This window comes from Echinops telfairi, unplaced genomic scaffold, assembly GCF_000313985.2.
Source record: "Echinops telfairi isolate 266 unplaced genomic scaffold, ASM31398v2 ScPeMD7_70;HRSCAF=299, whole genome shotgun sequence".
In the NCBI taxonomy this organism is placed as follows: domain Eukaryota; kingdom Metazoa; phylum Chordata; class Mammalia; order Afrosoricida; family Tenrecidae; genus Echinops; species Echinops telfairi.
The window spans coordinates 72,503,577-72,513,553 of NW_022103968.1; the positions used below are offsets into that span (position 1 = coordinate 72,503,577).

The 9,977-nt window shown below is 62.5% G+C and overlaps 2 protein-coding genes across 3 annotated transcripts; both read right to left on the bottom strand.

Moving 5' to 3' along the window:
* Nucleotides 1-465: 465 nt before the first annotated feature.
* Nucleotides 466-2,017, bottom strand: GP1BB (glycoprotein Ib platelet subunit beta). Its single transcript, XM_004701203.2, has 2 exons — nt 1,857-2,017; nt 466-1,319 (listed from the first exon to the last, which is right to left on the bottom strand). The coding sequence occupies exons 1-2, from the start codon at nt 1,864-1,866 to the stop codon at nt 709-711; spliced, it is 621 nt and encodes a 206-aa protein (XP_004701260.1). The 5' UTR covers nt 1,867-2,017; the 3' UTR covers nt 466-708.
* A 96-nt stretch (nt 2,018-2,113) lies between these two features.
* Nucleotides 2,114-9,784, bottom strand: SEPTIN5 (septin 5). 2 transcript variants are annotated; one of them, XM_045291560.1, is made up of 11 exons: nt 9,708-9,784; nt 5,481-5,577; nt 5,289-5,375; nt 4,946-5,069; nt 4,686-4,820; nt 4,463-4,580; nt 4,246-4,347; nt 3,684-3,780; nt 3,459-3,594; nt 3,122-3,224; nt 2,114-3,004 (listed from the first exon to the last, which is right to left on the bottom strand). In XM_045291560.1, the coding sequence occupies exons 1-11, from the start codon at nt 9,756-9,758 to the stop codon at nt 2,948-2,950; spliced, it is 1,107 nt and encodes a 368-aa protein (XP_045147495.1). In that variant the 5' UTR covers nt 9,759-9,784; the 3' UTR covers nt 2,114-2,947. The 2 variants fall into 2 exon arrangements, with proteins under 2 accessions (XP_045147495.1, XP_004701261.1); XM_004701204.2 differs by lacking the exon at nt 9,708-9,784 and adding an exon at nt 6,145-6,458.
* Nucleotides 9,785-9,977: the final 193 nt, after the last annotated feature.

Sequence of the window (9,977 nt, forward strand, 5' to 3'; positions counted from 1 at the left end):
GCCCCAGTGTCCTCACTGCCCAGTGTCCTCACTGCCCCCAGTTTCCCACTGCCCCCAGTGTCCCACTGCCCCAGTGTCCTCATTGCCCCCAGGCTCCTCACTGTCTAAAGTGTCCTCACTGCCCCCAGGCTCCTCAGTGTCCCCCAGTGTCCTCACTGGCCCAAGTGTCCTCGCTGCTTTCAGGGTCCCTTTGCCCACACTTCTCATACATTTTGCCACCCCCACGTGTCTTCACTGTTCACAATGTCCCCATAACCCTCACTTCCGCCCTGTCCAGGGTCCTCACTGCCCCCACTGTTCCACTGCCCACACAGTGGTCTCGCTGCCTCCACCCAGCGCCTGAGAGGAGCGGGGTCAGGTGGTAGTGCCCTGCTGCTCTCAGCGCTGGTGGGAATGAGTGGGCGTGTTGGTGTTTTCGGTTTGGGAAGTACCCTTCGAGCACCCCCAGGTCAGGTGGGTCAGATATCTACGACTACTAATAAGATTTTATTCACACTGAAGAGGGAGTGGGGGTGGGGTGGACTCTGTAGTTGCGCCCTCACCTCCCCAGACCTGGAAGGCTTCAGCTGGTTTTGCCAAAAATGGGGAGGTCAGTAGTGTCTGGCCAGTGAATCCCTGCCTGCAGACAGGAGGTGGTGTCTCTGGGATTGCATAGGTGCCCAGGATGAGAGTTGGGCAGGGTCCCAAGGAATTTGCCGGCTGGCTGGCTCAGGACGCGCTTCCACTGGCTCCTTCGTCCACCAGCTGGGCGCTCAGCGACAGGTCGGCCAGGGCTTGGGCGCGGGCGCGGGTGCGCAGCCTCCGCAGACGGGACAGCAGCAGCACCAGCAGCAGCGCATGCAGCAGCCCCAGGAACAGCAGCGCCAGCTGGGCCACGAGCGCCCCACGGCAGAGCGCGCCGGGCGCGCAGGCGGCGCGTAGCTCTTCCTCCGCCAGGTAGAGCAGCAGGCGACCCCGCAGCGCCGGCGGCGCGGCACAGCGCAGGTCGCGGTACGGCGTGCGCTCCGGCCGGCCGGCCAGCCAGGCGCGCAGCGGCAGGAGGCGGCAATCGCAGCGCCAGGGGTTGGCGCTCAGGTACGCGGTGCGCAGCGAGGGCAGCACATCCAGCAGCCCTGGTGGCAGCGCAGTGAGGTTGTTGCCCGTGAGCACCAGTTCGGTGGTGCCAGGCGGGAAGGCGGCTGGCAGCAAGGCCCAGGTCAGCCCGCTGCGCCCGCAGTCCACACGCGTCCCCGCGCAGCGACACGGCGCCGGGCAGCCCGAGGCTGGCCGGCTCCACAGTGGCTGCAGCAAGAGCAGCAGGCCCAGCGCCCCACATGGCCCTGGAAAAGAGGCGTCGCGGTCCTGAGCGAGGGCCCAGAGCACGTGGACCCTCTCCTTCAGTCTGTGCAGGCATGAAACCCCCAAAGGCCTACTGCCATGAAGCCAGAGTCGGAGTCACAGCCAAGCTGTCTTGGGCTGAGCAGAGCTTCCCTGCGGCGTCTCCAGCCTGCAAATGTCTGAGGGCACACCGCTTCATCTTTCTTTCCCCAAGTAGTTGGTGAATAAAACCCAAGCATCAGACCCACTGCGACTGCCGTGGGTTCGTTCCTACTGGTACTGCCCTGTCGGACAGGGAAGAACCGCCCCTCAGGGTTTTTGAGACTTTCAGCCTTTCTGGGAGCAGACAGCTGCATCTTTCTCCCAGGGTGTCAGCCCGAGGGCTGGTGGGGTTTAACTCCCGGCCTTGGGGTTAGCAGCTCAATGCTTTACCCACTGCACTACCATGGCTCCTTCCTGGAGAAAGTCTCTAAACCTGACTGACACAAGTTTCCCCCAATGACAGGAGCTCATCCCCACCGGGGCCAGCCCAGACTCACCTGCGCCCATGGCGAGAGGACTGTGGTCCAGTGCGCTCTGGAGTGCGAGAGAGCTGGAGAGCCGAGTGATAATACAGCCCTGCCCGGCCCCACACAGTGAACTGGCTGCTGCGACCACAGTGTGGCCACCACACCAGAAATAACTTGGAGGCCCCAGCTGAGACCATCGATAGAGCGCTATCTTTGGGGTAAAGGCCCTCCCAGCTTCCTCTCCCACTGGTTCCCAGTGGCACACAAAACACTCAGACACCAGTAGCGATGGTCACCAACATTGTTCCCTGTCACCAGGACAGGACGTGGCATTCACATGGAACAAAACGGAGTGTGGGAGAGAGGGCGGGGGATCATGCGGGAGGAGAGGGCGGGAAGCCAAGGGCTCAGGCTCTGGGAGTGACAGCAGGGACCCCCGTTTGTGTTGCTGGGGAGGAGGGGCTTCGAGGGGCAGTGGCCCTGCTGTCTAGGCATGGGAGGTCCCAGGATGGGGTCCCCAATTGCCCACTTCTGCAGTCTTTGGGCCCAGCATAGCATGGGAGAGCGGCTGAGCACCGGAGCCAGCTCAGCATGCTCCTTGTCCCCAGTCATTTGGAGAAGTTCCCATGGTTCCAGCTGCCCAACCCTTGGCTCTGGGATTCCTGGTGCAGGGGTGAGATGGTCAGGTAGAACCGCCCACTTAGGTACAAGTGGAATCTAGGCAGCAGGACCCCCAAGTCCGCTCTGCGGCAATGGGGCTGGGGTGGGGAAGTGACCAGGACCCTGGAACTCTGGCCCCCTTTTCTGTCTTGGTTTGCCCGTCTGAACAGGATGGGGATCCCCAACACCAGAGGGGGCTGGTTTTGGACTGTTGTCTAGGGCCCCTTGGAGGCAGATGGTGGGGGTGGGGAGGATGGGCACTGAGAATAAATTAGGGGTGGCTGGGGAATGTGGGCTAGTCCCTGGGCCAAGTAGGTAACGCTGTCCAGGATCCCGCCACTCAGAGATGGGGGTTAGGTCACGGCCAGTCTGATCCAGCAAATCCAAGGTCAAGTGTAGGAGTAGGAGGGGCTGGCCTAGGGATGAACTGTCTCTCCCTGGCGTCCTGAAGTGGGTTGGGGTCACTGGTCCTGCATTTGCTGCTTCATCTTCTGCAGCATCTCCTGCATGCGCCTCAGCTGTGGCGGGGCAAGTGCAGAGTCAGAAATGCCTAGGGAGGACCTTGGCCTTGCCCACCCTGTCCCCAGTCACACCCTGCCCCACCCAGCCCTTAACCCTTCCACCCGCCCACCTACCTCCTCATCCTTCATCCGGATAAGCTTCTCGGTCTCCGCATCAGGAGTGGGCAGCGGCAGGATGGGGATGGGACTCTCAATACGGCTGTCCTGGGTCAGTTTGCTGCGAGGCAGAGAGGGATATGGCTGTTAGGTGGCTCAGCAGCAGGCTGCAGGAGGCCTGGCTAACCCTCATCACTGCCCAGGCCCTGCCTTGCCCGATCCCATACACCCCGGACACAAGGCATGGGGGACCCTTTTGGAGGTAGGGCCACCACCCAGGCAGCTAGGGAGCAGTGCTGGGTTTGGCAATCTGGCGGCCAAGGCAGCAGGTCCATTTCCCGGGCTGGCGGCTCACCTAGTCATCTGCTGAATGCAGTGCGCTCGGTAGTTCTCGTAGTGCACGTCGCAAGTCACGTCCTTGAGGTCGTGCATGTGCGTGCGAATGAGCATGTTTCTCAGCTTCACGAAGTCGCAGTGCGCCTGGTTCTCCACTGCAGGGCAGGAGCAGGCGGTGGGTGGGGTGCTGGCAGGGTGTGCCTTCCCATCCTCAAGCCCATACCCCAGACCTGAACTCACTCACCTTCCACGATCCCCCAGGGGTATAGTCGTCCCCGGACCCGCTGCCCCTTGGCCTCCACCACCGTGTTGCTGCCGATCACCGCAAAGGGCACACTTTCCTGGCAGGGGGTGGATGCAAGGCCCACTCAGACAGTATAGATGCAATGGTTAATTGTGTACCCCAGGCGGCTCCCCGGTATCACCATCACCAGCCATCTCCCAGAAAGAGCTAATGCCGCCCTCCTCTTGGACCTTCAGCTGCCCCATGGAGACAGAACTGGTACTGCAGCTATGCTGCCGGCCTTTCCCAGACTCTCCCCCATTAGGCCGTCCACCCATCAAGAGCCACGGCCATGGGCTAGGCCACTGCCTCCTGGTACAGAGTTCCCCAGCTCTTTTGCCTGGGGCTAAGGGCGTTGTTCAACTCCTGGCTAGGTGGCCACCTGTCCTCGGGCCCCAGTGCACAGCCCCTCGGGGACTTGGAATTCTGGAAGCCACTGGGCCCTATCCCTTCTGCCCTCCTCCGGGTCATGTGTGGACAGGACAAAGTCCTCTGGTCACAGGTCTCTGCCCCTCCTGCCCACCTTCAGTTCCCGGTCCTGCTGCTTGAAATCCTCATCCTCATCTGAGTCACACTCAGGGAACTGGTACACATGGATCCCAAACTTGTCAATCTCCTCCCGGATCTGCAGCAGGGCAAGGGTGGTCAGAGTGGGGCCAGCCAGGTCCCCTGGATCAGGGTAGGAATGCCCCCAGGGTCAGTCCGCCTGGCATGCTTGGCTCTGGGGCCACGGGGCTCACCCGTTCCTTCAGCTTTCGGATCTCGCTGGGGACCAGACAGTCAGCCTTGGCGATGAGAGGCACGATGTTCACTTTCTCATGCAGTGCCTTCATGAAGCCCACATCTGCTGGCCGCAGCCTGCGGGGGAACAGCCATGGCAACAGTCAGCTCAGTGAGGGATGCTGGGGGAGTGCGGCAGGGACAGGTGCAGGGGACTGAGGACAGGGCACCGAATACACTCACCCATGCCCAAAGGGGGAGATGAAATACAGGCAGCAATGCACCCGGTTGTCCTGAATGTTCTTACGGTTTAGGCCGCTCTCATCCCGGAAATACTGTTCAAACTGCTGGTCCACATAGTCGGTGATGGGCTTCCAGCTGGGTGGGGGGCGGGGGGATGACAGTGATGGAGAAAGTGGGAGCCCTATTTGTAAGAGCTGCCTCACTGGCCTGGCTTGGGGAAAAGGGGGAGACTTGGTGGACCCCAGACAGGCCTTCCTCACCACTCGGAGTTGTTGACGGCATCCCCAAAGCCTGGCGTGTCCACAATGGTCAGCTTCAGTTTGACCCCCTTCTCCTCAATGTCCACTGTGTGCTTCAGGATCTCCACTGTCTGGTTGATGCGCTCTGCGGGTAGGGAGTGAGCATTGTTGGGGACCCTCAGACTGCCCCCCGCAGGCAGCCAGGACTCACTCTGTATCCATCCCAGGGTCATGGTCCCAGCTCAAGGGCCTGAGGCACTGTACCTTCTTCTGGGGCCCAGAGAAGGGATTAACAAGTGGTCAGGGAACCCTCTCCTCCACTGTGGGAGGTGAGGGCAGGGACCCTGGACCCTGGGTCACTCACCCTCTGCACTGAGCAGCTTCCGGTCCTTGTACAAGTCGGTCAGGAAGAGGCTATGAACCAGCGTGGACTTGCCCAGGCCGGACTCACCTGCCCATGGGCATAGCGAAGGGCTCAGGTTAGACCTGGGGTCTCCACGATTGAACCTGCTTAGCAGGCTGCCCCAGCCACCCACCCAGACCCTGGCCCACTCACCTGCCACCATCAGTGTGAAGTCAAAGCCCTTCTTGACGGACTTGCGGTGCACCTGGTTGGGCAGTGTGGCGAAGCCCACGTACTGCTTGTCGAGGTCCTGGGGTGGGAGCAGGCCATGTCAGGGGCCCTCTAGGCCCCCATGAGCAGCCCACATCCTCCCCCACCTGGCCTGGCTGAAGAGCCAGCGAAGGGCACATTCCCTGGGCTAGAGTACTTTGGGGCAGAGGCCTGTGTGCAGGAACGTAGAGGTAGGCAGGCACCCCTGCTCTGCCCAACCTCAAAGAGGGGTTCTGCAGGGCCCACAGGTTTGTGCGCATGTGTGTGGGGAGTATCAAAGGAGCACCCTCCTTTCCCACGGTGGCCACTGCAAGGTGCCCAGTCAGAGACCCTCACAGGCACGTCAGAAGGCCTTACTCACCCCTCCCAACAGCACCAAGGGGTGGGAGGCCCCAGCTGGCCCCAGTCCAGCAGCGGGGGCAGCTCTGAGACACAGAGGCTATTTATAGACAGTGGTGCGCTATCTGGGCCTCCTCCACCGGCAGGTTCCTAGCGCCCACCCCCCTCGGACCTTGGTCCTTGTCACGCCAGAGCTCACGGACCCTGGGGTCGCAGAGCCCAGGCTAGTGCCCACACATGCTTATCCACATCTCCCACCCCCACACACCTTGAGCCGCCTCTGGGCCTGGGTCCGCGGTGACAGCAGCTGCGCTACCAGGTGGTCTGGGGGTGCAGCCAGCGAGTCCATCGCGGCGACCCTCCCTCCCTGGAGTCGACCGGTCCAACCTGAGGCTGGGGCAGGTCGACGCAGACCCGCCGGTCCCAGGGAATGCTGCCCTGACCCTGCTCTCGCCCCGTTTTATGGACGCAGGAACTGAGGCCCAAAGAGAAAACGTCGCCCACCTTGGATGCTACCGACCCTAGTGGTCCTGAGAGCCATACCCAGCCCTAGCGGCGTGCCCAGCCCGGCCGGCCCCGCTCACGCACCCCGATCCAAGGCGGAGCTTCGCGGCGCTCGCCAGGCGCGCGGGTGGAGGGCAGCAGCGGCCCGCCCCGCGCCGTCGCCAGGAAACTGTCGCCTAGAAATGGGGCCGCAGGCGGAGCCATTCGGAGGCTGTGCGGAGGGCAGGGCTACGCCAAGCTTGGGGGGTGGGGTGCGGCACAGAGTGTCCCGAGGCTCTGTCCGAGCGCCCGGAGAACTCGCCGGGCGGAGAGGATGGTCCCACGGGCCGGCCTGGGCGGGGTGGGGTGCAGGGCCGGTGACCGCCGCGTGTGCCTCCCTCCAGACCTGCGACGCGGCTTCCGCCCGCCAGAGAGCGCCAGAGAAGGGCGTCTTGGGACCCACGGGCCTCCAGGGCCCCGCCGCGCGGGGATCGCCCCCAGCCGCCAGCCTCTCCTCGCCAGCTCGGCCTGCAAACCTCTCGGCTGTGTCTCACTGTCCCCACTTCCCACGGACAACCCCTCTCCGCACAGCCCCACCCCCACCCCCCTGCTTCTGCTTGCGTGCAGTGTGTGTGTGTGTGTTAGCGCGCGTCTGTTTCTGTTTGGAGGATTCTTTCTCGACGTGACTGCAGAGGTTTGTCGAGAAGCGGGGCGACCTCAGATCCCGGCCAGCGGCAGCTGGACCAAGGACCACGAGATCTCCCCCACCAGGCTCTCAACCTCTGGAAATTTGGAGGCAGCTTCCTAACTGGCTCAGCCAACCCGCCAGACACTCACAGACCGCCGGCGCCGCCCGGCCACCCATACCGCTGGGCAGACAGAGGAGTGGTGGTGGAGGTAGGGTGGGCCTGACTCCCTCTCCCATGGGCCCCTTGGCGGGCACCACTACATTTCCTGGCCTGCTCTGAGGCAAAAAACCCAGTGGGTATGTTACTCCAGAAGGGGACCCTTAGGCTGGGGCTCCCAGGAGCAAGAGTTCCAGTACAGGGACCCAAGGTGCCTCTCCTAAGCTCCAGTAAGTTTTCCTCTGCAGGCTGCCAAACCCTAGCTCCCCTGTCCCTCCCCCAATCCCAGCCACCCAGCACCAGGGAGCCTGGAAAGGGACTCTGGCCAGGCGCTGGGAGTGACATGTGAAATCAGTGGACGGGCAGACTTGCTCCCTGGCTCCTTCTTTGCCCCTCCTGTTCTTCTCTGGGCCCCATGGTCACAGCTTGGTGCCCAGAGGCTGCTGGCACCTGGGGAGCAGGGGCTGGCCCACAGCTGGGAACAGGGACCTTTTCATTCTGAAGGTGTGGAGGGCAGCCCAGCCTGTCCCCTGGAAGCCTCCCAGTAATCTGCCAGGAAGCAGCTGGGAGGGGCAGCCCACTTGGCTCCCACCCTAGACTGCCTCCCTTAGCCTCGCCCCCACCTTGATGGCTAAGCATCTCGAGGGATGGGGTTCAGGGCGGAGGGACCCTCAATATCCGACATTCTGGTGTCTAACAGAGAACCCGTTTGCTTTCAGATTGCCTCGGTATCCCCATTGGAAGGCACAGCTTCTTAAGGAGGATGGCTTTCTATGTCTTGGCCTAGGTCAGGAAGGCAGGAGCGGCCCTCCCAGCTCCAAACCTGCCTGTCCTATCATTCCTCAGGCCCAGCCAGGGCCTGTGGGTGCATTGGGGGAGCTGCAGGAATGCACCCCCCTACCCCTGTCCCTCCATCCTCTGGTGCTCCTCAGAGATTCCCTGCCTCTGACAGCCACACCCACTCCTACAGCCTGTGATCCTCAGCAGAATCCCACCACTGCCTGAGACAGCCACAGTGGTGACTCCATCTCTTCCCGAGGGGCTGGGTGGCCCATAGACAACCCACAGAACCCTCCTCACACACACTGCCTCCACTTCATGAGGGGTGTGTGTGTGGGGGCAGGGCATGTCCTCCCCTGTGACTGAACAGCCCCCTTCACAGGCTGAAACTCAGGACAAAAGTGGTCACATCACAGCCATCACGAACTCTGCACTCCCCACCTGCACCGGCAGCATCTCTGGCTTGGATCAGAAGCTCCTCCCCTGCCTGAGGCATTTTCTCCCTGTAGCCCAGGAGGCAGGCTGCTCCTCAAGGGAGCAGCAGACACAGACCTGCAAGGGCTTCCACCTCTGCTGAGAGGGTCCCTGTCCCCAGCAGTGGACAAGACAAAAGAGCCTGGGCAGTGTTGCACAGCCCTGCCTGGGCCCTGAGCCTCAAAGCTCAAGGCTCCAGCAGATTGAACTTGGAGCACCAGCATTCCCAAAGAGGCCCATGAGGAGGGGACCAGTCCCAAGCCCCAGCTCCTCAAACAATAGCCTAGTGCCTGTGTGTCCCTGCATCTCAGATAATTGCCTGAGCTATTCCCCATGGGAAGGCATCTCCTGGCTGGCTTCCTGGGGAAGGCCTGGCTTACAGGGCAAGGCTGATGGGGCCCGTCCCAACAGCTCCCCCAGCCCCAGGATGGGGTGTGTTCCTGCCTGGAGAGTAACGACAGGTGGCCAGGGACTCTGGGCTCCCACTCCACCTGCTATACTGTTCCTGCCCGACTGCCTGCCTTGCCTTGGGTCACCAAGCATCCACCTGGGTATAAAACCCTCACTTCCAACAAGGGCTATCCTGGTGGCTCTTTTGTCCCCTTCACCTGATAGAGCTCAAGCCAGAGAGGTGGCCAGCAGGGTCATCTCAAGAGAGTTCCCCATCTCCCCACGCTGAAGGTCTCACAGTTTGGTGTGCCTTCACTCCGCTGGGTGTCCACCGTGGGTACCCTGCCAGTGTCACCAAATTTTGCCTTCGGAGAGGGATGTGCCAGGCCAGCTCCTCTGGGGAGGCCACAAGCTTACTTGCACCCCTGGGTTCAAGGTCCTGGGCTGGTCATAGGATGACTCAGACTGGGCTCTGAAGACACCCATCTGGGGAAGTCTTGCTGCAGAACAGCTGTGATCTGTGGTATACAGCTGCAGGGGGTAGGGTGGGAGTGGGTGGGGTTAGGCTGGCCAGTAGCTCCTCTGGGAAGCTACTCAGGAACTGCCCACTAACTGATAGACTCCAGGCCCCTCCCCCAGCCAGGCCCAGGTCCCCAGTGCCCGCCTACAGGCCAGGTTAGCAGAGATGGCTGGAGCTGAACGAGCGCCCAGGGTGGGCAGGCACCCGCTCCCCTTCCCATCCTAGATAGCACTCTGAGCCCTGCACTCAGATCAAGCGTCCGAGCACCCCTACCCGGCGCAAGGGGTCCAATCCCCACTCCCAAGCCTCAGGCGCGCCCAGACTGACAATCCGGTTTACCACAACAGGGCGGCGGGGGCGGGGTCGCGCCTGGGCGACCGTGATATTCATGCCACAATGGGTGACAGCCAGTCCGGGTCTGGCGACAAGCGGAGCGACAGCACACACGTACCTGCTTGTCCTCCACTGGATCGGATCCGGGTCCAGGTTCGGGTCCGGGAGGGTCCGGGCCGGCGGGCGTGGGAGAGAAGGAGAGACACGGTGAGAAGCCGACGGGCAGGCGCGCAGGCGGGCGGCGGGGACAAAGGCGAGCGCGCGGGCGCGCGGCGG

What these genes read in the sequence shown, in the direction of transcription:
- SEPTIN5 (XM_004701204.2), bottom strand. Translation starts at nt 6,225, where the DNA reads ATGGACTCGCTGGCTGCACCCCCAGACCACCTGGTAGCGCAGCTGCTG. An exon ending in ATCTCCCCCTTTGGGCATGG is followed by an intron (nt 4,581 to 4,685) that starts GTGAGTGTATTC and finishes GTTCCCCCGCAG; the next exon opens with GCTGCGGCCAGCAGATGTGG. An exon ending in TCCGGATGAAGGATGAGGAG is followed by an intron (nt 3,005 to 3,121) that starts GTAGGTGGGCGG and finishes GCCCCGCCACAG; the next exon opens with CTGAGGCGCATGCAGGAGAT.